Raw genomic sequence first — 25,801 nt, forward strand, 5'->3', positions numbered from 1 at the left:
TTTTTTTTTTTTTTTTTTTTTTTTTTTTTTTTTTGACGATAATCAGAGCTATAGTGGCGAAGTCTTAACAATTGTAAGAGAAGGTCAAAAGTCGGGCAGGGCAGACTATATGATACCCTACACCACTAAGCGTATTAAGAACAGGGGATGGATTCTTGTTCTATAAAATTTTTAAATGAAAAATATTTTCTTTATAAATTTTTTCATTTGACATGTCTTTCCCATGTAATAGTTTTCATTTCACATTTTCATAGACCGAGAATTGAGGCCCAGGTCTCGTAATAAAAATATTGTGAATTTTTGTGAAGTAGATCATAATAACACTTATTTGAATGAGTAACAAGGCTTTAGAGTAGTGGCAATTTGGGAACTATATCCAATCCTGAATCGATTTTCAACAAATTTGACGGAGGCTTTTATACCTCCAGTACCAAATAAAATTGCTGTATAGTGCATGATATGACTTCGATAAGGATTATATTAAAACAAGTAAAAAAGAATCGGTCGGCTTTGCCGACAGATGTATACCCTCAGCCCTCTTCACCCTCTATGGAGTGGGTTTTTAAAGAATGGGTCAATATTGTCAATTTCGTATCGGACCTACATAAATATGATATACATATTATTATAGCAGATGGATATAGCAATTGTAAAGAATCACAGAGTTGTTTCGCAATTAATGACAGATAAAAATATTGAAAAATGTTGTTGTGGGTGAGGTACCAGAAGGTGTTCGCAGATATATAGGATCATCTTCAAAACAGATCTGGTGTTTGCAAAAATAATTTGAATGTGTGAAATTTGATAAGAGTTGAATCCTTATTTCGCTTTCTTTGAGCGTTATGTTTTTCAAAATTAGATTATTGCTTCCTTTCTGTGCAGAAAATATATATCTCAAAATTTCGACCATATGTGGGGGAGGTACCATAAGATGTGGACCGATATACTTCATCTTAACACCAGACCTTGGGCTAATAAAATGATTGGGATGTGTGAAATTTGAAGAGAATCGGACTCTTCTATTACATTTTTTGAGAGTTGTAATTGTTCAAAATTTTGAACATTTGTGGGGGAGGTACTTGAAGGAGTGAACCGATATTGTCCTTTTTTCCACCTGACCTAGCACAGATGCAAATATTAGGATTTGCAAAATTAAAGCTAAATCGGATTATCCTTTCTCTTTCTGTGCAAATAATACATTTTTTTGAAAATTTCGACCATTTGTGGGGAAGTTAGCAGAAGGAGTGTACCGATATATTCCATCTTAACACCAGAGCTTGGGTTAATATAAATATTGGGATGTGCGCCATTCGAAGACAATCGGACTCATACATCACATTTTATGAGAATTGTAATTATTCAAAATTTTGAACATTTGTGCACTGAGGGAAAAATCCCGTTGCGAAATCAAGCACGTATGTTGTCATTTTCGCAACGACCCGTTGTTATATTTTTCAACAACGGCTGTTGGTGAATTGTGCACGAACGTGCTCAAATTGACACCGAGACGTGGTCAACTTTCGGTACCAACAACAGCCGTGCTTAATTTGTCCATTTGTAATATTGGTAATTGCAGCCGATTACACACGAGTAAAAAATGACAACGGTGGTGCATGATTCACACACGGTCGTTGTCAATATGACACCGGTCGTGTATGAATTATGCACCACCACCTGCATAATGATGCACCACCGTTGTTACTTTGTACACCGACGTGCATGAATCGTACACGATCGTTGCCATTTTAGCAACTACCGTGTATGAATCATGCACCACCGTTGTCATTTTTTTTACTCGTGTGCAATCGGCTGCATATTTACCATTTTTTCCGTGTTATTGAAAGAGAAAGGACGCATTGTGCAAAAAATTTATTGAAAATGAATAATAATTCGCAAGATCCTCAAAATATCATTGGTGAGTTGTTAGAAATCGATGGCAATATTGTTGTGGTTCGCGATACAAACCATTGCAGCAGTCAAGATGCGGAAAACAATGAGGACGATTATATGTTAAGGGAGTTCTTAAAAGGAATAAATATGGAGTCGCTTTTTGAACAATTAAAAGGTAAGTAAATAAAAATGAATTTTTCAGTTAATCAGTGTAATTAACAAAGAATTTTCTTTTTTGTTCTTTTAGCATCACATGTAACATTTCGCAGCTTGCAGTACTTGAAAAAAGAAGATTTAAAGGAAGCAGTGCCACCATTGGGACTTCGTGTTGAATTCAGAGAAAAGCTCTTTGCTTGGAAAAAACGAAAGGTACGTATTATTTGTTTTACAGAGTTGAACTCAGTATTAATATTGTCATAACAATAGCTCGGGATTGATGACGAAACTATGTCAGTTCCATCTAAAATAGGTGAATGGTGGAAACGCAACGAGACACCTGCAAGTACTCCTGGTACTCCCGACACTACAGGTTCGAACTGCTCAAAAGCCAAAGGAATTTTGTCAGAGGTAAGGTAAGAGTAATATTTGTGTAAGCATAGTTAATGTAGTTTTTTTATTTAATATAGGATCTAACGGAATTGTTAACACATACCTCGAAGGGGAAACTAGCGCTTGAATGTAGTAGCGTTAATAAGAAATTAAGTGACGAGCAAAGAGATGATATAATTAATATAATTATTGAAGATATTTTAACCAACAATGTTACTCTTTACACTCAAGACTATATGCGCATATTGGATGAAATTTGTTCCGTTTTTCCTCTTGAAAACGAAATGAGGGTAAGATTAACAATATAAACAACGTATCTGATTATGTAGTTTCTTAACTTATAATATGTCTTTATTTTTAGGATTATTATTACATTTCAAGAAAAGGAAAGAACAACGCAAGCGGAAAACTTTATGCCAAGTATAGAAACAAGAAGTCCAAAAGAATAAAGCTTTTGATTTCCGAGCCTAGCACAAGCAAAGCAGCAACTCACACATCTCCTAATTTTTGTAACAAAGATGTTCCCGAAATTGATGAATCAGTTGAAAATTCATTGAAAGCTTCCTTACTAAGAGAATGTAATGATTGGGGATCGATCTGCGAAAAATGGAAAAGATCTTTTAACATACGGCAAAGAGATATAAAAAATTTAAGTAGCCATACATTTCTCCTTGAATGGACGAAGTTGTCCGATGCAAGAGCTTCAGAATTGGTAAGTAGCCATGAGCTATTTATTTGTATATGGATACTAATGTTTCGTTTTAGGTCAACATTGATTTCGATATTATGTATCCACAGAAAGGCAATCTTCTACTTTCTAAATGGGACCAATTTAAGAAAAAAATTTACAATTATTATGGGAAAAATATTCATAACGAACATTGCAAACAACTCTTCGCAAATGTTTTGACGGCAAGCAGCATAGGTAAATTTTAATTCCTGATTTATCATAAACATTAAAAGTAATATTTATTTTATATTTCGGTTGCAGATGCTCAAGATTATATATACGCAATACTGTTGAATTCAGTTTTACCATCACCTGCTAGGTTTAAATGTGGAAACGGTAAATTACGAAAAAAAGTAACAATAGCTGATTCGCAGGAAAGTTTCGTACTGCGACTACCGACAATTAACGATTATAAAAGGCAAATTGATACAGTCACTGAAAAGTATTACAATGCTGGATTAACTATACAGCCATTTATAATTGTGGAGGGTTTGTCCGATTTCAATATAAAAGGTTTTTATGTTTTTTTTAACCACAATTTGTTAAAATTTCAATCGTTCCTCGAATGTTTAGATACATGTTTTAAAATTTTTCATGCACTTTCTTTAAAATATCCAAATGCCTGCCAAATTCCATGGATTTTTATTATATTATATTATACGGTTCGTTAAAACCGAAACACCACTTTCTTGTCCACTATCCCACAGCTATCCGAAAATGTGGTCCCCTTAAATATCTCTGGAGCATGAGATTCGAAGCTAAACACAAGGAAGCAAAAGCCTATTTAGGAAATACTACATCAAGAGTAAATCCCTGTCGTTCATTATCTATTAAGTCTGGATTGAAATTTTCCAATTTTTTATTAAAACACGAAGATAACTTAGAACCAAATGTTATCATTAATACGCATACCATCGAAGATTTGGCAAAAGAGGAATATTGTTACAAAAAAAGTAAGCCAGTTTTAAATTACCAAAATTGCAAAGTGTCTGATGACATTTTTTTTAAGGGAACTAGGTATAAAAAAAACTATTATTTAGCAACAAATAATGCCGCAATTGAACTTTTCAAAATTAAACATTTAATAATTGAAAATGAAAATGTTTACATTTTATGTAACCAAGTAAAAGTTAAAAACTTTGATTACCATTTACAATCGTATGAAGTTGGTTCTCTGAATGAGGATACAATTTTTTTAATACCAATTTTAGATTTTATTACTTACCCATTTCACTTATATCCTATGAATAATGGAAAAGTTTATTTCAGATTTAAGTTAATTTAATTTGTTTCTATACATTGAATATATGTAATTCGAATTGTTTTGTTAAATCAAATATGTATTTATATTGAATTTATGTAATTGGTTTCGTTCAATAAAATACTTTTCAAAAAATGTCGTTTCTTCTACTAAGGGTATAAAATGGAAAAGGAACGGATATCAAAAAATGACCACCATTGATTTCAATCTGACAACGGGCGTTGACAATCCGACAACGGAGCGTTGACAATCTGACAACGAAGCGTTGACGATCTGACAACGAAGCGTTGACAATCTGACAACGGGGCGTGCTCGAAATGACCACGTATGTGCTCATTTCATGCACATCTGTTGTTGAAATCGTTGCCAAAATCTCGGTGTCAAAATGACAACAGCGTGCTCATTTTGACACCAAACGTGGTTGATACACTATCATACACGGATGTGGTCATTTCATACACGGATGTTGTCATTTTTTCTCTGGGTGTGGGGGAGGTACTTGAAGGAGTGAACCGATATTGTCTATTTTTACACCTAACGTAGAACTGATGCAAATATTAGGATTTGCAAAATTAAAGCAAAATCGGATTATCCTTTCTCTTTCTGTGCAAATAATACATTTTTTTGAAAATTTCGACCATTTGTGGGGAAGTTAGCAGAAGGAGTGTACCGATATATTCCATCTTAACACCAGACCTTGGGTTAATATAAATATTGAGATGTGTAAAATTTTAAGACAATCGGACACTTACATCACATTTTATGAGAGTTGTAATTATTCAAAATTTTTACCATTTGTGGGGGAGGTACTTGATGGAGTGGACCGATATTTTCCATTTTCACACCCGACCTCACACTGATGCAAATATTAGGATTTGCAAATTTGGAGCAAAGTCGGACTATAATTTCTCTTTCTGCGCAAAAAATAAATTTTTTGAAAATTTCGAACTTTTGTGGGGGAGGTACCAGAAGGAGTGGGCCGATATTGCCCATCTCCGAACTCGATCTAAGTTTGACAAAAATATTACGATGTACCAAGTTTGGACCAAATTGGATACTCCCTTCGGGAGTTATCGTGCGCACCAGCCAGCCAGACAGACAGAGGGACGGACGGACATCGCTAGATCGACTCCAAATGTTCTGAAACGGATTTGGTCCAAAGAGACCTAGCGTCTAAAACCGTTATTTCGACTAGGCACGTTTTGACCGTATCAAATGATATATACCCTCTGTAGCCATATGGCTGAGGGTATAAAAATACAGGGTTAGATAAAAAAAACCGCAACAAAGTCAAACGCCATAATTTTTACATATTTTTTTAAATCTTATTGAATGAAAGCAAAAAATTTAGTAAATAACATCAAATTTTAGAATAGATGTAGATTTGTTCGAATTGGTCACCTTTTGCACGAAAAACGGCCAATGAAACCGTCACACGCTGCCCGAATGTTGCTCTGCGACCCATTCCCGACGAAGCGCTGCTTGAGGTTATCGCCACTTTGGTATTTTTTAGTGCCAACCTTGCTTTCCAAAATACTCCAGACACTATAGTCGAACGGATTGGTATCCGGAGATTTTGGCAGCCATTATGCACTGGAAATGAAGCGAGGAACCTCATTTTGTAACCATTCTTGGGTGGCACCTGCTAAGTGCGATGTTGCTGAGTCCTCTTGGAATGTCCAAGGTCTGCGACCAAAATTTTTCTGATGCTGTTTTCTTCCGTCCACTTCCTTGACGTCGGGTTACGCTACCAGTATGACGGTAACGAGCGATGGTACGAAACACAAAATATTTATTCACATTTAAATGCTGGAGTGCTCTATCGATCGCCACTTTTGGTTTTTAGCCAAAAATAAAAAAAATCACAATATCACGCTTGAATTCCATCACGAATAACTTTTTCTAGAAAATTCTCACCAAAATGCTTTTGTACGCTTGTAAATAATATAATGAACTGTCACTGGAATAATTTTAACAACTGTCGGCCGGGTGGCTTCGAAATGACAGCAGTCTCAAGTTGGTTGAAGTTTTTTCATCTCACCCTGTATATATTGGAGAAATAGATATACCGGACCGAGTTTCACCAAATAATAAAATTCGGTTGAATATGAAAAAATATATTCATTATGGCTGATATTATATATATGGTAAGCAAAAACCGTAAAATCGGATGAAGATGTAAATCGAAGGTATATAAAAATCTGAACCAATATCGATAAAATTTGGCAGATGTATTTTCGTGCAGCATCTGATGACCGGTATGTTTTGGAGTGCATATAACGCATGTGAGGGACTTTAACACCAAATCGGATGAAACATATTTATGGAAACTACACTTGCTCTTAGTTCGAATTTCGTTGGAATTGTCAAATTTGAGTCCATTTGAGTTGATATTGGCCAATAAAGTGCAATTCAATTTTGTAAAACAAATTAAAAAAAATCGCATGCGATAAAAAAATGAAAAAAAAAATACAAAAAATATTCGCTTTTGTATTAGATTTTATCCTTTTCGGGCAAAAAGCCATTCCGAATTTGTGAGAATTGTCAAAATCTGTCCAGCCGCTCTTGAGTTATAAACGGTCTAACTAACATCTCTTTATTATACTTTACAACACAATGTACAGGTCGCAGTTATGGTCCGATCCTCACGAAATTGAACATGGAGGTGGGGTTAAGGTCGGAATATAAACCTATTTCTTTTGGAGATGATCTCATAATATATAGGGGTTGAAATGGACCAAAAACTGAAAATTTTCCTGATTTTGCAGTTGCTCTACAGTTCGCAATTATAGACTAATCAACGCGGAACTTAGCTTGGCGCTAGAGCTTAGGGCTGAGTATAAGCCTTCCAATTTTGATGGTCATCGGGTAATGTTTAGTGGGTGAAATAGACCATAACATTTGTGCTAAATAAAAGTCAAATTTTAAATTAAACCGCGAATATTTTTAATCCCGGCGAAATCGCAAATAGAGGAACAGGTCAATTCTGACCGTAACGTAGATGCCGATGGTAAATATATCGGATATATATAGCGAAATATATACAATGTGTATAAACAAAGGAAGGGGATGTTATCTAGAGTGCTCATATCTCAAGAATGGCTGGACCGATTTTGACAAATTTTGTCAATTCTGAATGCGCTCCTGGCATTAAAGAATAAAAAGATGCCAATAATGGTGTAAGTATAGATTTTGTATTATTTTGTGAATTTTTTTTTTATTTTTTATCGCATGCGATTTTTTCAATTTGACTTATAATATTGAAGTGTACATTTTGTATTTTTTTTTCACCTTACAACACGGGTTGGGGTTATTGCATACAGATTGCAATTATCGTCCGATCTTCACGAAAATTTTCACAAAATTGACAGAAGGGCTAAGCCTATTGTTTTCAAAGATGTCCGCAATATATTAGGGGGATGAAATGGACCTACAACTAAAAATTTTCCAGATTTTGCAGCCGTTATAAAGGTCACAAATAGAAACCAAAGGACACGAAATCTCGCAAAAAGTTAGAGTTTAGGACAGCGGGTACAATGGACCACAAATTTTGTGTGAAAAAATACCAGCATTACCTACGGGCGATATCCGAAATACACAAAAAGCAAATTTCTCGCTTTTTTATGCTGATTTCGTTGACGAATATAGCCAAATATCGTAGACAAGAAAATTATACAGATGAGTCTAAATTTGGACATACAGAGGGTTTTCTTGCTTTTGGAGATGATTGCAAAATATTTAGAGGTTCAAATGAACCAAAAGCAGAAAAAAATGCCTGATCACACAATTGAAACCAATCGACACGCCTGAGAACAGAATTAAGGACAGGGAAGAATTCTAGTATTTTGAATGACCATTAAATTATATTTAGCTGAAAAATGGACCACAACAACTAACAGCATAACAGAGTGCGTAAATATTGGGCAAATGTTCCTGGTCAAAATGCTATGGGTAATATCTGGGCAGTGCTCCGTGACATAATTTCGAAAACGAAATCTTTCAAAATTAAATTGGGCTAAAAGGACTTCTAACATATTTTAGAGTTGTAGGGTATCACATGGTCGGCCCCGCAAGACTATAGCCTTTGCTTACTTGTTGATATATCATATTGTATAAATTTTGCTATATATGCGATACCATGGATATGGGCATCAATGTAACGGTCAGAAGAATTTTCGTTCATTTGTGTTTTCGCCAGGATTGAAAATATTAGCGGATTTGTGGAAATTTTGTATTTTCTACAAAAAAAAGTTATGCTCTATTTTACTTGCTAAAAATGGTCCGATGACCAAACAAAATGGCTTTTGACCATCCATAAACTCTAGCCTAATTCTAAATTCCGCGTTGATTGTTCTATAATTGGGACCTGTAGAGCAGCTGCAAAAAAAAAGGAAATTTTTCTGTTTTTGGTCCATTTCGACATCTCAATATTATATTAAATAGTGTTGTAGGGTATAACATGGTAGAGGATATCGCAGAATCGTCTCGGTTTAATATAACATCATTATCATTTACATTTTTGCCTTTTGACTTATTTTAATTCAAGTTTATTTTTCGATTGTAATTTGTCCCCCAGAATATGTTTATAATTAGATGTGCATTAAACACATCTAATTATTCTAAACTACATACTCGAACATTTGTGCTTGTATTAACAAATTGTTTATGTAATTAAAACATATTTAGATTTCGTTTGCACATTTCGCACAAATATTAAACATTACTTTGCTGCTGTTGCTGCTGTAGTTGGCACAATTAGATTACACCAATTGACCCCAATTAGTAGCTGTTAATTGATTTCATTATGGCGCGGGACGCGAACAATTGCAGTCATTTTTGCAATACTCAGCTGAAAGAGAGAGAGAAAAAAAAACAATGAAAATAATTATAATAATTATTATTGCTATTATTATGTAATGCATACGCGGAAAACTAACTATAAACAAATGTTGATTACGATTATTGTTATTATTGAATTTCACTATTTGTTTATTTATTTATTTATTTGTTGGAGGGTTCATTTAAATAATGTTATGATATTTTGTCTTCTGACCAATGAATAAATATTGTACTTATGTATGTGTGTGTGTGTATGAATGTATTAGTGTTTTTACCAATTATTATAAAATTAAGTATACCGAGTATTATGAATAATGGTATAAATATTAAATACACAATTACGGGGGGAAATTAGAATGAATATAACACCAAATATTTATGGATAAATATGGGTTTGATTGAAATTATTTTTATACCCTCCACCATACTATGGAGGGTATATTAATTTTGTCATTCCGTTTGTAACTCCTCGAAATACTCATGTCAGACCCAACAAAGTATATATATTCTTGATCAGCGTAAAATTCTAAGTCGATTTAGCGATGTCCGTCTGTCTGTCTGTTGTAATCACGCTATCTTTCGAACAAATTGAGATAGAAGGCTAAAATTTTGCACACATGTATATTTTGCCAGTAGGCAGGCTAAGTTCGTAAATGGGCCATGGAGGTCCAAGTTATCATATAGCCCCCATATAATGGTACCTCCCGATATTCGGTATTTTGATGATTTTAGCGACATTATTCACCGGAATTGTTTCAAATTTGGCATTTGAAGTTCCTAAGGGATACTACAACGTAAGACAGAAAATTATCTGTGCAGGTCTACGTCTTCGTGTAGCCCCCATATAACGGTACCCCCCGATATTCGGTATTTTGATGATTTTAGCGACATTATTTAGCGGAATTGTTCCAAATTTGGTATTTGAAGTTCGTAATAGATACTGCAGCATAAAACAGAAAATGGGCCATGTAGGTCCACGTCTTCATATAGCCCCCATATACCGTACCCCCCAATATTCGGCATTTTGATGATTTTAGCGACACTATTTACCGGGATTGTTTCAAATTTCGCATGTGAAGTTCGTAATGGATATTTCAGCCCATGCTAGAAAATTGTCTGTGCAGGTCCACGTCTACGTATAGCCCCCATATAACGGTCCCCCCATATTCGGAATTTTGATGATTTTAGCTACATTATAAACAGATTTTTCTTCAAGTTTCGCATGTAAATATTGTAATAACTTATGAAAAAAGTTGCCTATGCAGGTCCACGTCGTCGTATAAGCATTCGGTATTTTTAAGGTTTTAACAGAATTCTTAACGGATATTATTATTGTTTTTTTTTTTTTTTTGGAAATTGCCAAAATTGTACCAAATGGTGGAGGGTATTAAAAGTTCGACCCGGCCGAACTTACAGCTTTTTTACTTGTTTTTAATTAAAAATCAATGCATATAATGGCATATATTCTAAAATTTTTTAAAGGTAAATAGTAATTGCAATTTATTGTTTTTTTATTTTTAAATCAACTACGGTTTGCTTGGATATGGATATGACTCACCAAGGAACAAATTACAAAACGTCCACCACATCCAATAAATAAGTGCAGAAATGCAGTCGATCTAGTTTCAGAACACTGGAGCTGCATTTGTGTTTAATTTCAGCACACCTCCTCCATACTATGCTTGTGACTCCTCGATATAAGCATTTTAAATTTATATATATTCATGAACGACATATGATTCTATGTCGGCCATTCGGTTCGATCGATTTCACTTAAACGTACTTTACGTCCGTAGAATTTTTGTATGGAAAATGGAATATATGAGATCACGCAATTATAGCAAAAAAAATTTTTTTTTTTTTTTTACGACTTCCTACTTCCTTCCTATTAAATGATATATACACTCTGCAGCCAGTATATATCATTTAATACGGCCAAAAGGTGACGGTTTTAGACCCCAGGTCTCCTTGGACCAGATACGTTTCAGGACATTTGGATTCGATGTCCGTCTGTCTGCTGGCTGGTGCGCACGATAACTCTCGAAGCGATTTGTTCCAATATTGGTGCATTTTCAAAAAAAAAAAAAAAAAAAAAATGCTGAGCGGCACAGAAATAGAAATAATCTGATTTTGCTCCAAATTTGCAAATCCTAATATATGGACAATATCGGTCCACTCTATCAAGTACCTTCCCCCCCAAATTTCACAATTCACAGTTTTGAAAAAAAATATAACTTTTATTAAATGTGATATTTCCATCAATACAAGGCTTGTTATCAAGACGGTAGAGATCGAATAATTCCTTCTGGTAGCTCCCCCACAAAGGGCCAACGTTTTGAATAACCAAAACGTTTATAAAATCCGAAATAAGCATCAGATTCTCTTTACATTTCAACATACCATTATTCCTACTAACACAAGATCCGCTGTGAAGATGGGTATCTCCTCCTTCTGGTACCTCGCCCACAAAGTGTCAAAATTTTGAATATCTATGAAGCTCATAATACGCGAAATTAACATCCAATTCCATTCAGACTTAGCATATCTCTATATTTCCATCAACACAATATCTGTTATAAAGATATTGGAGATCGGACCATTTCTTCTGGTACCTCCCCCACAAAGGCTTCAAAATACTGAATTCTGAATTACATGGTAATTCGAAAAACGCGACATAGGTATCCAACTCTCTTCAAATATCAAATTTGGAGAAAATCAAGGGATATGATAGACAACTCTTTCGAGTTGAGCTATTAATTAAATAGGATGATGGCATTGGCAATTGGAATCTAGGGAAGTTCCTCGTCTTCAAAAAGAATAAAATGAATTTCACCCCTGGTTAAACGGGTCATCTGGTATATTAGATGCTATATTAGAGGCTAGGCGAAAACTAAATTTGGAAAGAATAATTAGCAAATGTAAGGATTTTTGTGTAAACTTCCTTAGAACATTTTTCAGCCTCAAAAAGAATGTTCTTTTTATACCCTACACCACATAGGATCTTCCGAGTCCGTCTGTCCGTCCGTCCGATCTTCCATGTATTTCTGTGAACAAAATGCAGGTCGCATTTATAATCCGATTGAGTTGAAATTTTTCAAACAATATTTGTTTGGCTCAAGGAAGAACCCTATTGAAATTGGTAATAATCGGATCAGATTTAAATTTAGCTTCCATATATATCTTTATCCGGTAGAAACAAATACGTCAAATTTGAAAATCGGTTCAGATATAGCTGTAGCTCCCATATATATCTTATATATATATATATATATATATATATATATATATATATATATATATATATATATACTAGCTGGCCCGGTCCGCGTTGCCGGCCCGTAGTTTTTGTCTATTATGCATATTTGTCAAAGCATAATTATTCACAGATATGACTGATATAAGTGTTCCCGTACTGGTCGATTAAAAGTATTTTAAAATACCTGTACCCATATTTAAGCCGTGGGCTTCAAAGGTGTGGATGTGCTATACAAATCTATTAAAAAGTATATATCAATCTTATCCCCATGTAAGGGATCAAATTAATTTTTAGTATGGTAAAAATCGTAGCAAAATATTCCAGTGAAATGAGCAGTAATTTGGAATTTGCTGTATTTTGTACACCTCATAATTGAGCGCTGAATGAATAGCCAAAGTTAATTACTTTTTTAAGCCATTAGCACCTCAGATTGTCCATTAGCGTTCTTAACCTAACCATGTCGGTCTGTTTGTCCGCCAAAAAGTGGACTTAAGGCGGTACTATTATATGGAAAAAATTCTAAAATTTGTATATATGTTCATATTTTGTGTAAGATTTTCACACCCCAAATACACATTTTTAGCCAAATCCTTTGAAATATGGTAAAATCAGGAGATACTTTTACATGGGCACTACTCCGAGACATCGACCTACATTGAAAACATTCTTCTAGCCCTTATAATCCAATATGACAAATAGAGACCAAATCAAAAATTTAACAGAACAACATAGCATGTCAAACTGAAAAACATTCCGCGTGATTTAAATGAGTAAAAATAGTTTTATCCACCATATTATCATATAGATGTATTTCCCAAATCTACGTTTCCAACCAATATTCTCTTGAGAGTTACAAATTCAATAGAATACAAAATTTTCTTTTCTGACCACACATTATATGTGAAAGTGGACTTGGGGATACTCCAATGTGGGGACTTTACTTAAATAAATTCCTATGTGGCAATTATCTGTATGATGGTTCCCTAACCCCTTAGAGACAAAGATGCCAAATAAGGGCCAAAATATGAAAAAAGTGGCCAAGACCCCAAAAATAGCTTAAATCATATGATGGTTATATAAATATAAAATCGGGTTGTACCCTTATCCGTGAGTTATGATCGATATCATGACCTGCAAAAGTGATTTAAGGTATCTTGAATGTTTGGGAAGAATTCCTGGAAGGATAGAAATCCTTTTCTTACTAAAAGTCCCATTCGCTCTATTATTTTGCACCCTTTAAATTTGGTATTTTACTGATTGTACTTCCAAAGAATTTTGCATTTTGAGCTCTCATTGGACGGATTATTGTCACATGAAAGAAGTAGGTCCACGCTTTGAAATGAGCTCCATTAGGCTTTTTCTGTCATTTTTGGTTGTTTAAATGTGTTCGCAAATACAAATTAAAAAAATGACAAAAGAAGAATAGCAAATTGAAAAAATCTTCAACTTGTTCGGTGATTTATTACAGCAAATGTTTAAAGACCCTTACTATTATTTTAAAATTCGATTCCACTGAAAATTTTTTCGATTTTTTCCCGATTTGAGAATTTTTGCAATGAGATATCTTTTTCGTGATTTTTTAGCGAATTTGAAAAAGTAATTATCTTTTAATTAATAATTATCTTTCTTTTGGTGTGACCGCGTTAAATTATTTCGATATCATCTATTCCGTCTCGCCACTTATAATTCGGTATTACACTTCCATGTAACCCGCCATCAATTTCAGTTCTCAAGAAATCAAGTCAATTAAATAAATTGGTTTTAATATTCGAATTCAAAAATAAAAAATAAAAAACACTACAAATGTACATTAGAAAAAAGTAAGTCAAAATGGAAAAAAATCATGAAAAATAAAACATTACTATTGTACATTTGAAAAGTCAAAATGAAAATGTTAATATATCACATTTTTACGCGATTTTTTTGGATATTATCCTTTTCGGAGAGGAGACAACTCCGAATTTGTGTGGATCTTTAAAATCAGTCCAGCGGTTCTTAAGTTATAAGCGTAGTAACTAACACAACTTACATTTATATATATAGATATATCTTCAACCGGTCAAATGGTCAATATCTGTTTTTATATATCTGAATTTTATTATTACAATTTTTATTACCGACCGAATTAAGTCTACAAGCAAGATCATCAAATTTGCTATAGCTCCCATATATATGTTTCACCCGTTTTGGGGTTTAAGTTCCTCACATTCGTAATATGCATTCGACAACAATGATATTTCATACTAGATATCTTAAGAGCTCAGAAGTACCAAATTTTATCGAGAACGGCTAAGATTTGGATATAGCTCCCATATATATCCATTTTCCGATTTCGCGTTTATTGTGGAAATAATGCCGACAACAATGAAATTTGATACTAGATATCTTATAGAGCTCGGAAATACCTTTGAAAATTTTATGGAGAACGGCTAAACTTTGGACATAGCTCCCATATATATCCATTTTCCGATTTCGCGTTTATTATGGAAATAATAGATGATATCAGCACAAATGAAGTTAATTTCGGGACGTACATTTCCATTTTGTGGAACTCGGTTCCGATTTATATTTTTTAATACAATCGAAGTAAGATCTCACACTCTATTGCAATGTTATTTGGTATAAAAAAATACGGGAGCTCTACTAAATATGCATTGTGGCGTAGGGTATCAAATAGTCGGCCCCGCCTGACTTTTGATTTTTCCTTACTGGTTTTATCTTTTTTAGGTCTCACATATGGTGATCCATTTTAACAATGCCTCAATATCTTGGTAGAGGCAAACACCAATAAAAGCTAAGTCATTACCAACCCACAGCTGTTGAAAATAACATTGTCTTCAGCCCATTCACATGTCGATGTTAAGGCAAATATATTTCACACAGCCAAAGAAAAGAAAAACAATTTTAACTTCCACATCCATGAGACGCAAAACAATTGCGGAACGCAAGGAAAAAGTTAAAATAAATAATGACTCTAAATATAAGTTATTTGCCAAACTTAAAAAGCAATTTTGTGCTGTTAAAACAACTTAAGTTGGGCTGTTGCTGTTGTTCTTTTCAAAGTTATAAACAATTTAACAATTTTTTAATGTTTTTTCTTTGTTTGTCTTGTAGGTTTTATTCGTGTGTGTGTGTTTGTCTTTGGCATAATTGTCATCGTTCATAATGGAATTAATAAGTTTTTAATCTGTTTGAAATCTTGCATGGATGGATGAATGGATGGAGTATTGGTAAGTGTAAAAGTAGATTAAAAGGAATTTTGAGATTATCTGTAAAAACAAATGAATTCAAATGTTCCGGATTCAATTAAAAGTTTTGAAATAAATGTTGGAACTCCTAAAACATTCAATTCAATTTTGTCTTCAAATCAAAGACAAAACTTGGTCCAAACTTGTTAAGCGATGTCACTTGGCCTCCATGTAAAATTTCAAATTACAATTTCAATTCCTTTGCCATTGCCTTTTAATGGACATTACCACAGCTGTATGTTACGAAATGAATTAATCAACTTGGAATATTTTACGATTCCCTTTTCAAAGCACCCACATAAAGATTTTCTCAAATAAATGTCTAATTAGTTTGCTACACATCAAAGTTGAATATTTTACTCGTATCGCATGCAGCGAGTTTGGGGGGGCCGAGCCATACAACGTTAATGCTTTTATAATCATATTTTACAATGTAAAGGATCTTCCTTCTAGACATCACAAGCAATTTTTCGCTTCCGCTGACAAATAAACCAACAACAACAACAGTCAACCAAACCCTCCAACCCAACCAGGCAAGCAGCCATCCTACCCAACCGAACCGAACCCAGACCAGCCCAGCTGGCAACGTAACATCTTAAGTTGTCTTGTACCGCAACAATTTCCATGAATAATTAACCGCACACTTGCATTTCAAAATGTTACTCAAAGTGGTTGTGTGGCATCAGCGTCAGGAGCAACCATCGGCAATGCTGATGTTGAAAGTATCCTCACACATACACACACACACACCTACAGCACGAAATGTGGAATTTGTGGTAGTTAAATGGATTGATGTTAGGTGTTTGTCAGGCAAAATGCTTGCCAACCGACCAAGTGAAAGTTGTTGGTTTAGCAAAGAAGAAAACAAAATGCAAGGAGCAAGCGTTAATGTGGCCAGCGTTTGTCAAAAGTGAGAGTAATTTAATCGCGATGGGTTTTGTAATACCAACCCATATAGAGAAAAAGGAAAAAAGTCGATTTAGATGTAAAGTAGTGGCATTTGAAGAAAAGTCAGAGAATTTTTAAAAATATATCTTTTCAAGGATCAACAGAGCAATAAGCGTGGATTTTTAAAAATATTCTTTTTCAAGGACCCACAGAGCAATAAGCGTGGATTTTTAAAAATATATTTTTTCAAGGACCCACAGAGCAATAAGCGTGGATTTTTAAAAATATATTTTTTCAAGGACCCACAGAGCAATAAGTGTGGATTTTTAAAAATATTCTTTTTCAAGGACCCACAGAGCAATAAGCGTGGATTTTTAAAAATATTCTTTTTCAAGGACCCACAGAGCAATAAGCGTGGATTTTTAAAAATATTCTTTTTCAAGGACCCACAGAGCAATAAGCGTGGATTTTTAAAAATATTCTTTTTCAAGGACCCACAGAGCAATAAGCGTGGATTTTTAAAAATATATTTTTTCAAGGACCCACAGACCAATCAGCGTGAATTTTTTAAAAATATATTTTTTCTAGGACCCACATACCAATCAGCGTGAATTTTTTAAAAATATATTTTTTCAAGGACCCACAGACCAATCAGCGTGAATTTTTTAAAAATATATTTTTTCAAGGACCCACAGAGCAATAAGCGTGGATTTTTAAAAATATTATTTTTCAAGGACCCACAGAGCAATAAGCGTGGATTTTTAAAAGTATTATTTTCAAGGACCCACAGAGCAATAAGCGTGGATTTTTAAAATATTCTTTTTCAAGGACCCACAGAGCAATAAGCGTGGATTTTTAAAAATATTATTTTTCAAGGACCCACAGAGCAATAAGCGTGGATTTTTAAAAATATTATTTTTCAAGGACCCACAGAGCAATAAGCGTGGATTTTTAAAAATATTATTTTTCAAGGACCCACAGAGCAATAAGCGTGGATTTTTAAAAATATATTTTTTCAAGGACCCACAGAGCAATAAGCGTGGATTTTTAAAATATATTTTTCAAGGACCCACAGAGCAATAAGCGTGGATTTTAAAAATATATTTTTTCAAGGACCCACAGAGCAATAAGCGTGGATTTTTAAAAATATATTTTTTCAAGGACCCACAGAGCAATAAGCGTGGATTTTTAAAAATATATTTTTTCAAGGACCCACAGAGCAATAAGCGTGGATTTTTAAAAATATATTTTTTCAAGGACCCACAGAGCAATAAGCGTGGATTTTTAAAAATATATTTTTTCAAGGACCCACAGAGCAATAAGCGTGGATTTTTAAAAATATATTTTTTCAAGGACCCACAGAGCAATAAGCGTGGATTTTTAAAATATATTTTTTCAAGGACCCACAGAGCAATAAGCGTGGATTTTTAAAAATATATTTTTTCAAGGACCCACAGAGCAATAAGCGTGGATTTTTAAAAATATATTTTTTCAAGGACCCACAGAGCAATAAGCGTGGATTTTTAAAAATATATTTTTTCAAGGACCCACAGAGCAATAAGCGTGGATTTTTAAAAATATATTTTTTCAAGGACCCACAGAGCAATAAGCGTGGATTTTTAAAAATATATTTTTTCAAGGACCCACAGAGCAATAAGCGTGGATTTTTAAAAATATATTTTTTCAAGGACCCACAGAGCAATAAGCGTGGATTTTTAAAAATATATTTTTTCAAGGACCCACAGAGCAATAAGCGTGGATTTTTAAAATATATTTTTTCAAGGACCCACAGAGCAATAAGCGTGGATTTTTAAAAATATATTTTTTCAAGGACCCACAGAGCAATAAGCGTGGATTTTTAAAAATATATTTTTTCAAGGACCCACAGAGCAATAAGCGTGGATTTTTAAAAATATATTTTTTCAAGGACCCACAGAGCAATAAGCGTGGATTTTTAAAATATATTTTTTCAAGGACCCACAGAGCAATAAGCGTGGATTTTTAAAAATATATTTTTTCAAGGACCCACAGAGCAATAAGCGTGGATTTTTAAAAATATATTTTTTCAAGGACCCACAGAGCAATAAGCGTGGATTTTTAAAAATATATTTTTTCAAGGACCCACAGAGCAATAAGCGTGGATTTTTAAAAATATATTTTTTCAAGGACCCACAGAGCAATAAGCGTGGATTTTTTAACGACCAACAGACCAATTTTTAAACTTTGAACCTGGAATAAAATTGTTTTTCAAAATTAATTTTTTTTTAATTTACACTTTTCCTCTATTTCCCTACTAAAATATTAAAGCGAAAAAGAATTGCTCATTCTAAACTCCCCCATGAACCAGTCACAAACAATCTGTAAATGTCTAGTTGAACAATTGCAAAACTCCTTGAGCTGCACTTATAACCAATACAAAAACACTTGCTTATGGCATATCCTATCATCCATTACCATGGAAAAAAGCTTCTGGTAATACCAATGCTGAAAACAAATGTGAAATACGGGTGATTCCATGATAAATTTAATATATTGAGGAACATTTTAGAAGACATGGTCTATAAAACTCAAACCCCCTTAAAATGTCAAGCTTAATATCGCAAGAAGGTCTTTATATACATGTACATCTATGAAGGTCTTCCATAGTGGAAGACATTTTTGGAGACTTCTATTTCTGAAAGTATTATTTTAACTCAGAGATAGCCTTTTTGGAGGAAGACGGTGTTGCATATACCCATATCTATTTGGAAATTGTGTACAGAAGAAAATCTCCTTACAAGTCCAAGTTTCGTAGACAAAATCGCTTATCTTGAGAATATTTCATCGGAGTTCTTCTATAGTAGAAGACCTCATTGCAGGTCTCTAGAGGATACTAGAGTGAGACATTAGTCTGTCGAAAATCTCTCGGCAGGTTTGGTATTGAAGATATCTCTGAAGGTGTTCTATGTAAGAATGTCTTTCCTCTTCTAAAGAAGACTTCATTGTAGGTCTGCTATTCTTCCGCACCAGAAGCCTTCTATAATCAAATACCGCACCAGAAACTTTCTATAGACGGTGAACGAAGACTGTGAATGAATATATTACTGACGTTCTTTAAATATGAACACTTCACTGGAGGTTTACTCTGAACTTACTAGAGGTCGTTATGGGACGTCAATGCAGGTCTTATATGGACCCCATATGCGGTCTTCATATACGAACACTTCACAGGCAGTTTTCTATAGACGAAGACCTTAATGGAGGTATTCTTTTGACCTAGACCATTTTTGATGTATTTTATAAACAAATGGCATTATGGGAGTCTTCTACAGAAGAAGACATCTTTGAATTCTTTAATACGCGAGAACTTATCCATAGGTCTTCCGTAGGCGAAAACCTCACTGGATTTCTTCTAAATATGAACAAGAGACTTTATATATAATCTCAATGTAGATCTTATATGTACGAAGACATCAATTTAGGTCTTCCGTTGATGAATTAAATAGTTAGGACCTATATTTAGGCCTTATATTGGTAAAGACCCCTTTCAAGCCTTTATTGAACTCTCTATAAAAAACCTGCAAAGTTCCATAGACGGAAGTCACTATAGAACTCTTTGAGGGATTTCTGTAAAGGACGATCTTTGGGTACATTAAGGCCTCCCCGAAGGCCTTCAATAGCAAATGACCTCTAGGCCTTTTTCCATTGACGATGGTTTCTTTGTAGGGTTCTAATTCACGAAGACTTCTTTAGAAGTCTTCTATAGTCAAATACATCTTCAAAAGTCTTCAATGAACAAAATCCTCTCTGTATGACCTTCATTGACAAAGACGAAAATCTCTCTGGCCTATTCTAAAAACAATGGCCCTGGGGCTTTTCTAAGACCAGAACTTTTCATGATTTTTTTGGACGAAACACCTTTTGAGGTTTTTATAGGTGGAGATCTCTCAGGAGGTCTTCAGTGAACAAATAGTTTCGAAATACATGTCTGTTTATGTCTCTTCTACCTCAAGGCTTTTTTGAAGGAATGCCTACCCGGAATGAAAGAATATTCCTTTTGAGTTCCTCTAAAAAAACGACCCCTTAATAATTCTTCTATACATCAAGACTCTCCTATAAATTAAGAGGCTTTCTATATATTTCTATGTATTTTAGAGGCTTTCTATATTTCGTCACTGTAAGTCATCTATGGACGAAGAAGATAGACCTAGATGGAAACGATTCGGAACTGACGATCTTCCAAGCTGTTGTCGAAATTCAATGCCACATAAATTGTATTACGACCTGTACGTGTGTCAGCCAGAACTTCATATTTATACCCTACAACACTATGTGTTGGGGGTATTATAAGTTTGATTGGGCCAGAATTTATGTAACACCTCGAAATATTGGTTTCCCATATAGGAAAGTATATATGGATCTTCCTAGCTCGCCGAGCTGAGTCGATCTAGCTATGTATGTCCGTCCGTCCGTCTGTCCATGTTAATTTGTAATCACTCTACAGGTCGCAATTATGGCCCGATCCTTACGAAATTTTGCACGAAGGTGGGATTAAGGTCAGAATAGAAGCCTATTTCTTTTGTTTAAGACGATAAAGCTTTTGGAGATGATCGCCAAATGTTTAGGGGTTGAAATGGACCAAATACTGAAAAAATGTCGGATTTTGCAGTAGCTATGCAGGTCGCAATTATAGACCAATCGACGCGGAATTTCGCATGTAGCTAGAGTTTAGGGCGGGGAAGACCCCTACCAATTTGGGTGGTCATCGGATAATATTTAGCGGGTAAAATAGACCATATCTTTTGTGTTGAAAATATTCAAAATTTTTCATTAAACCGCGAATATTTTAAATCCCGGCGAAATCACAAAGCCATGACAAGGTTACTTCTGATCTTTATATTGATGTTAACATCCAACAAAACGGATATATAGCAAAATATTTGCGATATATATGTTTATATGCTTGAAAAATCTCACATATGTCGAGAACGGCTGAACTGATTTCGACAGTTCTCATTAATTCAGAATGGCCTCTTGGCAGGGAAGAAAAAACGTCTAAAAAATCACATAAAAATATCTCTCTGAAGATGAAAATATAATTTTTGTAACATTTTCTCATATTTTTTCAATTTTGTCACATTTTTGGCATATTTTCATTTTGAATTAAACATTTGGTAATATTTCTACAGCTAACAAAACTAAGTAGTTAGGATATCAGGATATCATATACAGATCGCATTTATGGCCGGATCCTTATGAAATTTTTCATGGGGATAAGATGAGGGTCAGAATAGAAGCCTATTTTTTTTTTTGGAGATGATAGGGGTTGAAATGGACCAAAAACTGCAAAATTGTCAGCAGGTCGTAATTATCGCCCGGTCCTCACGCACATTTCAATGGGGATTACCGGACATTGTAAAAGCCAAGCAGTTTTGGATGGCCATCCAAAAATATTCAATGTGTGAAGGAGTTTGCCAACTTTTGTAGACAAAATACGAAAATGTCGATTCCAGTGGCTTTTTGGAGAATTCACAAATACAGGAAAGACGCACTTCTGACTATTTCGTTAACGCTGATTTCGTTGAAGAATATAGTCAAATGTCTGTATCTCATATAGATGCGTTTCAGTCAAAAACCAATAATAAATGTTAATCTTTTGCCACTTCTGAGAGGGAAATATTGGTTCCAGATCTAGGAAGACCATTTACGTGCAACATCTACCAATAAATTGGAAATGAGCAAATTCGTTTAAGTTGCTATTATTCGAAAATTAGAGAACGAAACCTGATGGTTTTCTTTTATTTTTTGTCACAATATCTTGTGGAGGCGAGTATCTCGCCTATATAAACTGTATCGTTTATTGTAGTGTTGTAGGGTATTCAACGGTCGGCCCCGCTCGACTGTAGCCTTTGCTTACTTGTTTTTTTTTTTTTGCTGGCTCGGAGGTTAATGTTCGGAACCGTCGAGCTTAAAGTTGGACTTACACACACGCCACGTTACTCATTATCTGAAAATGAGAAAAGTAAGTTAGGAGAAACCCATTATTTTCAGCCTACGTGTAAAGTAGAAGATAGTTTATTTACATTACCTGTTAATGGATTTTTCGGTTCATGTGGCACCCAAATCGTTACTGGGGTCCATTTTCCATAATGAAAACTCCTCGTTTACATAGATCCTCAGCCTTAATACTCACAGTATCAAAATATTCTGGAATGCCTCGCCTAACTAGTTTACATAGATTGTTTGGCTAATTGTATGTGAAGTGCAAATACTTTGTTTTGCATATCTCTTATTTCCGTTTGCTCTCCAACTATTCATTCCTAAGTATGTTTGCCTGTCTGGCCAATACAACACCCGGTTCGTTCCTACGCTCGTTTATGGGTTGCCTTAGTCTCTCTTGTTTTGTTGTGCCAACCATAAAATGCACATGGCCAATCTCATTGTTTCAAAACACTCACACACACACATACACTAATCTATACTCGCATGGTATTTCATTTTTAGTGTCTGTATTAATGCCGGTTGTTTTGGTCTTATGGCCAGCCAGCCATCTACAACCATTGTTGGTTGTACTGCAAACATTTGCAACTTCCTTTTTTTTGCAGAATTTCAACTATGAAAATCTAAAATATCTTTTAGTTAGATTTGCTAAAAATATCATTCTGCTTCGTGTTTTTGGTTAAATGCCCAGCCAATAACAAGCAAGGGGCACCTGAAGAACGAAAACAAAAACAACGAAACACTCTCTGGAGTATCAGTGGCAAAGCAATGCCGGAAGTATGTATTTGCTTCACATTATACAAGTCGTTTGAAATGGAATTCGTTTAGTTATGCCAAGTTTTGGAAGTGAAAGTAACTGCGCCCATCCTCCTCCGCAACACGTTTAAGCAGTGCTTTGTATAGGTAAATATGTGTTTGAATGACTGGCTTAAAGAACATTTTTTGAAGACTACACTGCAAAGACACCACTTTGAACGTGTACGACGGTGTTGTGGAGAATGAACGCTATTTAGTTTCACCATAAGAAGCTATTCAGCTCATCCCCACTCAATTTTCCTACCACTTGAAAACTTATTTTATTACCATCTAATATTCATTAACACTTCCCACAAATTCTCGAATGTTAATTCATCTGTTCATAAGACCAATATGGTGTTTCTTCTGTAGTTATTTTCTTCTTGGTTTTGTAGTTGTTGTTATTGTTATGTTATGGAGTAGTTTTTCATCTGAGAACTTGTGCAGCTGATTAGTTCGTTTTCGTTAATTAACTGTTTAAGACGATAAAGCGATAGGGGAAATAACTTTGGTCAAATATTCTAAAAATATCTTTGGTGGTATTTGAAGTACTTTAATACATTAATTTAAAGTGCCAAAATTACCAGCAAAAACTAGGGAGCTGTAATAGCTGAATAACCCACTAAAAGGTGATGTACAGGGTTGCCCATATTCGACGGACCCATCTGGCAACGCCATAACTTTTGACAGAGATGTCACATCGCTTAATGACATACCGCGTTTGAAGCGTCAGTCCAAGAAGATTTTTACCATGAACCAATACAGGCCACGCGAGCGCTCTGAAATAGTTGAAATTTACAAGAAGTCAATTGTGAAAACTCAACGTACTTTTAAAACATTAAAACATTTGAGAAGTGCGCCTTCTAAAAACACCATTAAGCGTTTATACGAAAAATTTTCGACTGGTAAGGCTCTTTCTAATCCGAAGAGGCCATATAAAAGTCGACCAAGGCGATCGGTCGAAAATATCGCTGCCGCACGAGCCAATGTTGAGAGGTCCCCAATAATATCCCAAAAACGCCGTTCTCAGCAGTTGGGCATGGCTCGGTCCACTTTACAATGGATTATTCGCATTGATTTGCAGTTGTTCCCGTACAAAATTCAATTGACGCAAATAATGTTGCCTGCGGACAAGCCTCGTCGATTGGAATGGGCCCAAAGAGTCATCGAAATGGTCGAAGATGACGAAGATTTGTTTCCGGGCCGTTTGATGTCGAAAAGTGGTGATTTGGACTGGCCAACGCGTTCGCCCGATTTGACGCCGCCTGACTTCTTCTTGTGGGGATATTTGAAGTCAAAGGTTTAAGTTAACTAGCCAAGGACCGTAGAAGAGCTCAAGGACAACATTCGTGAAGCAATAGCCGCTATTCCGGCCGAAATGTTGGCAAAAACTATGGAAAATGCAGCAAAAAGGGCACAATATGTCATCAACGCCAGAGGCGGCCATTTGAGAGATATCATATTCAAAAATTGATGTAAACAACTCTACTTGGAACAAATTAAATGATTAACATTGCCAAAAAAACATGGGTCCGTCGAATATGGGCAACCCTGTACACAAACTACCTGTAATTAATGAAGTATACATAGTACCTGCATTACTTCTGCAATTTCTGTCATAGGTTATTTCTGAGAAAAATTATAAAGCCAATAAATTTATTTTACTCATCATCATCGGAAGAGACAAATTCATTCTATTTGAGCTTTTATTAACCGTTTGTGGCACAATAATCTCGAGATCGGTCGCAGGTATATATGGAAGCTAGATCTAAATTTGGTCCGATACTCACCAATTTCAATGGAGTTGGTTCTTGTACCAAACAAATGTTGTTTGGAAATTTTCATTTTAATCGGATAGTAAATGCGACTTTGCATTTTGTTCACAAAAATACAAGGACAGACAGACGGACTGACTGACTTGTATAAATCGATTAATCGATCGATTAATACGAGCGGAGAGCGACCATCGGCTGTTATGGCGGCGCACACCATCACCATGGCCGGCGCTTGAGTTGTGGTGGCCAACCGAAGGTGCTCATTTTTAGCTGACCTCTTTGGCAAGTAAACACAAGCATTTTGTTTGTTTACAAACTGCTGGACAATGAATGTTTTCTCATAGGAGAAAACCAAATTCGGCACTTCACCACTTTCGGCCAAGCGAAGTTCCTGCACTTTTTGGAATTTCAATAGTTTTACCCCGAGCTCATTTTTCAATATTTTCCGAATGGAATATTGCGATATGTTCAGCTCACGAGCTATTTTTCGGCCACTGCGAAGCGGGTATCGATCAATTCGCTTTTTTTACTTTTCGAACCATTTCTGCTGATGTTGCTGTTTTCTTCCGTCCACTTATTTGAAGTCGCGCT

General features: G+C 34.9%; 1 protein-coding gene across 1 annotated transcript; it reads left to right on the forward strand.

Moving 5' to 3' along the window:
- The first annotated feature begins 1,395 nt into the window (after positions 1–1,395).
- Positions 1,396–3,786, forward strand: LOC131803043 (uncharacterized). The gene is made up of 6 exons (XM_059123945.1): positions 1,396–2,065; positions 2,138–2,259; positions 2,317–2,457; positions 2,517–2,729; positions 2,801–3,364; positions 3,431–3,786. The coding sequence occupies exons 1-5, from the start codon at positions 1,762–1,764 to the stop codon at positions 3,347–3,349; spliced, it is 1,329 nt and encodes a 442-aa protein (XP_058979928.1). The 5' UTR covers positions 1,396–1,761; the 3' UTR covers positions 3,350–3,364; positions 3,431–3,786.
- Positions 3,787–25,801: the final 22,015 nt, after the last annotated feature.

The sequence above is a fragment of the Musca domestica genome, unplaced genomic scaffold (assembly GCF_030504385.1).
Source record: "Musca domestica strain aabys unplaced genomic scaffold, Musca_domestica.polishedcontigs.V.1.1 26, whole genome shotgun sequence".
NCBI classification, from domain to species: Eukaryota; Metazoa; Arthropoda; class Insecta; order Diptera; family Muscidae; genus Musca; species Musca domestica.

Coding starts and splice junctions, on each gene's coding strand:
- LOC131803043 (XM_059123945.1), top strand. CDS start 1,762: ATGAATCATGCACCACCGTTGTCATTTTTTTTACTCGTGTGCAATCGG. Junction 2,066..2,137: donor GCTTTTTGAACAATTAAAAG/GTAAGTAAATAA, acceptor TTGTTCTTTTAG/CATCACATGTAACATTTCGC. Junction 2,260..2,316: donor TTGCTTGGAAAAAACGAAAG/GTACGTATTATT, acceptor TCATAACAATAG/CTCGGGATTGATGACGAAAC.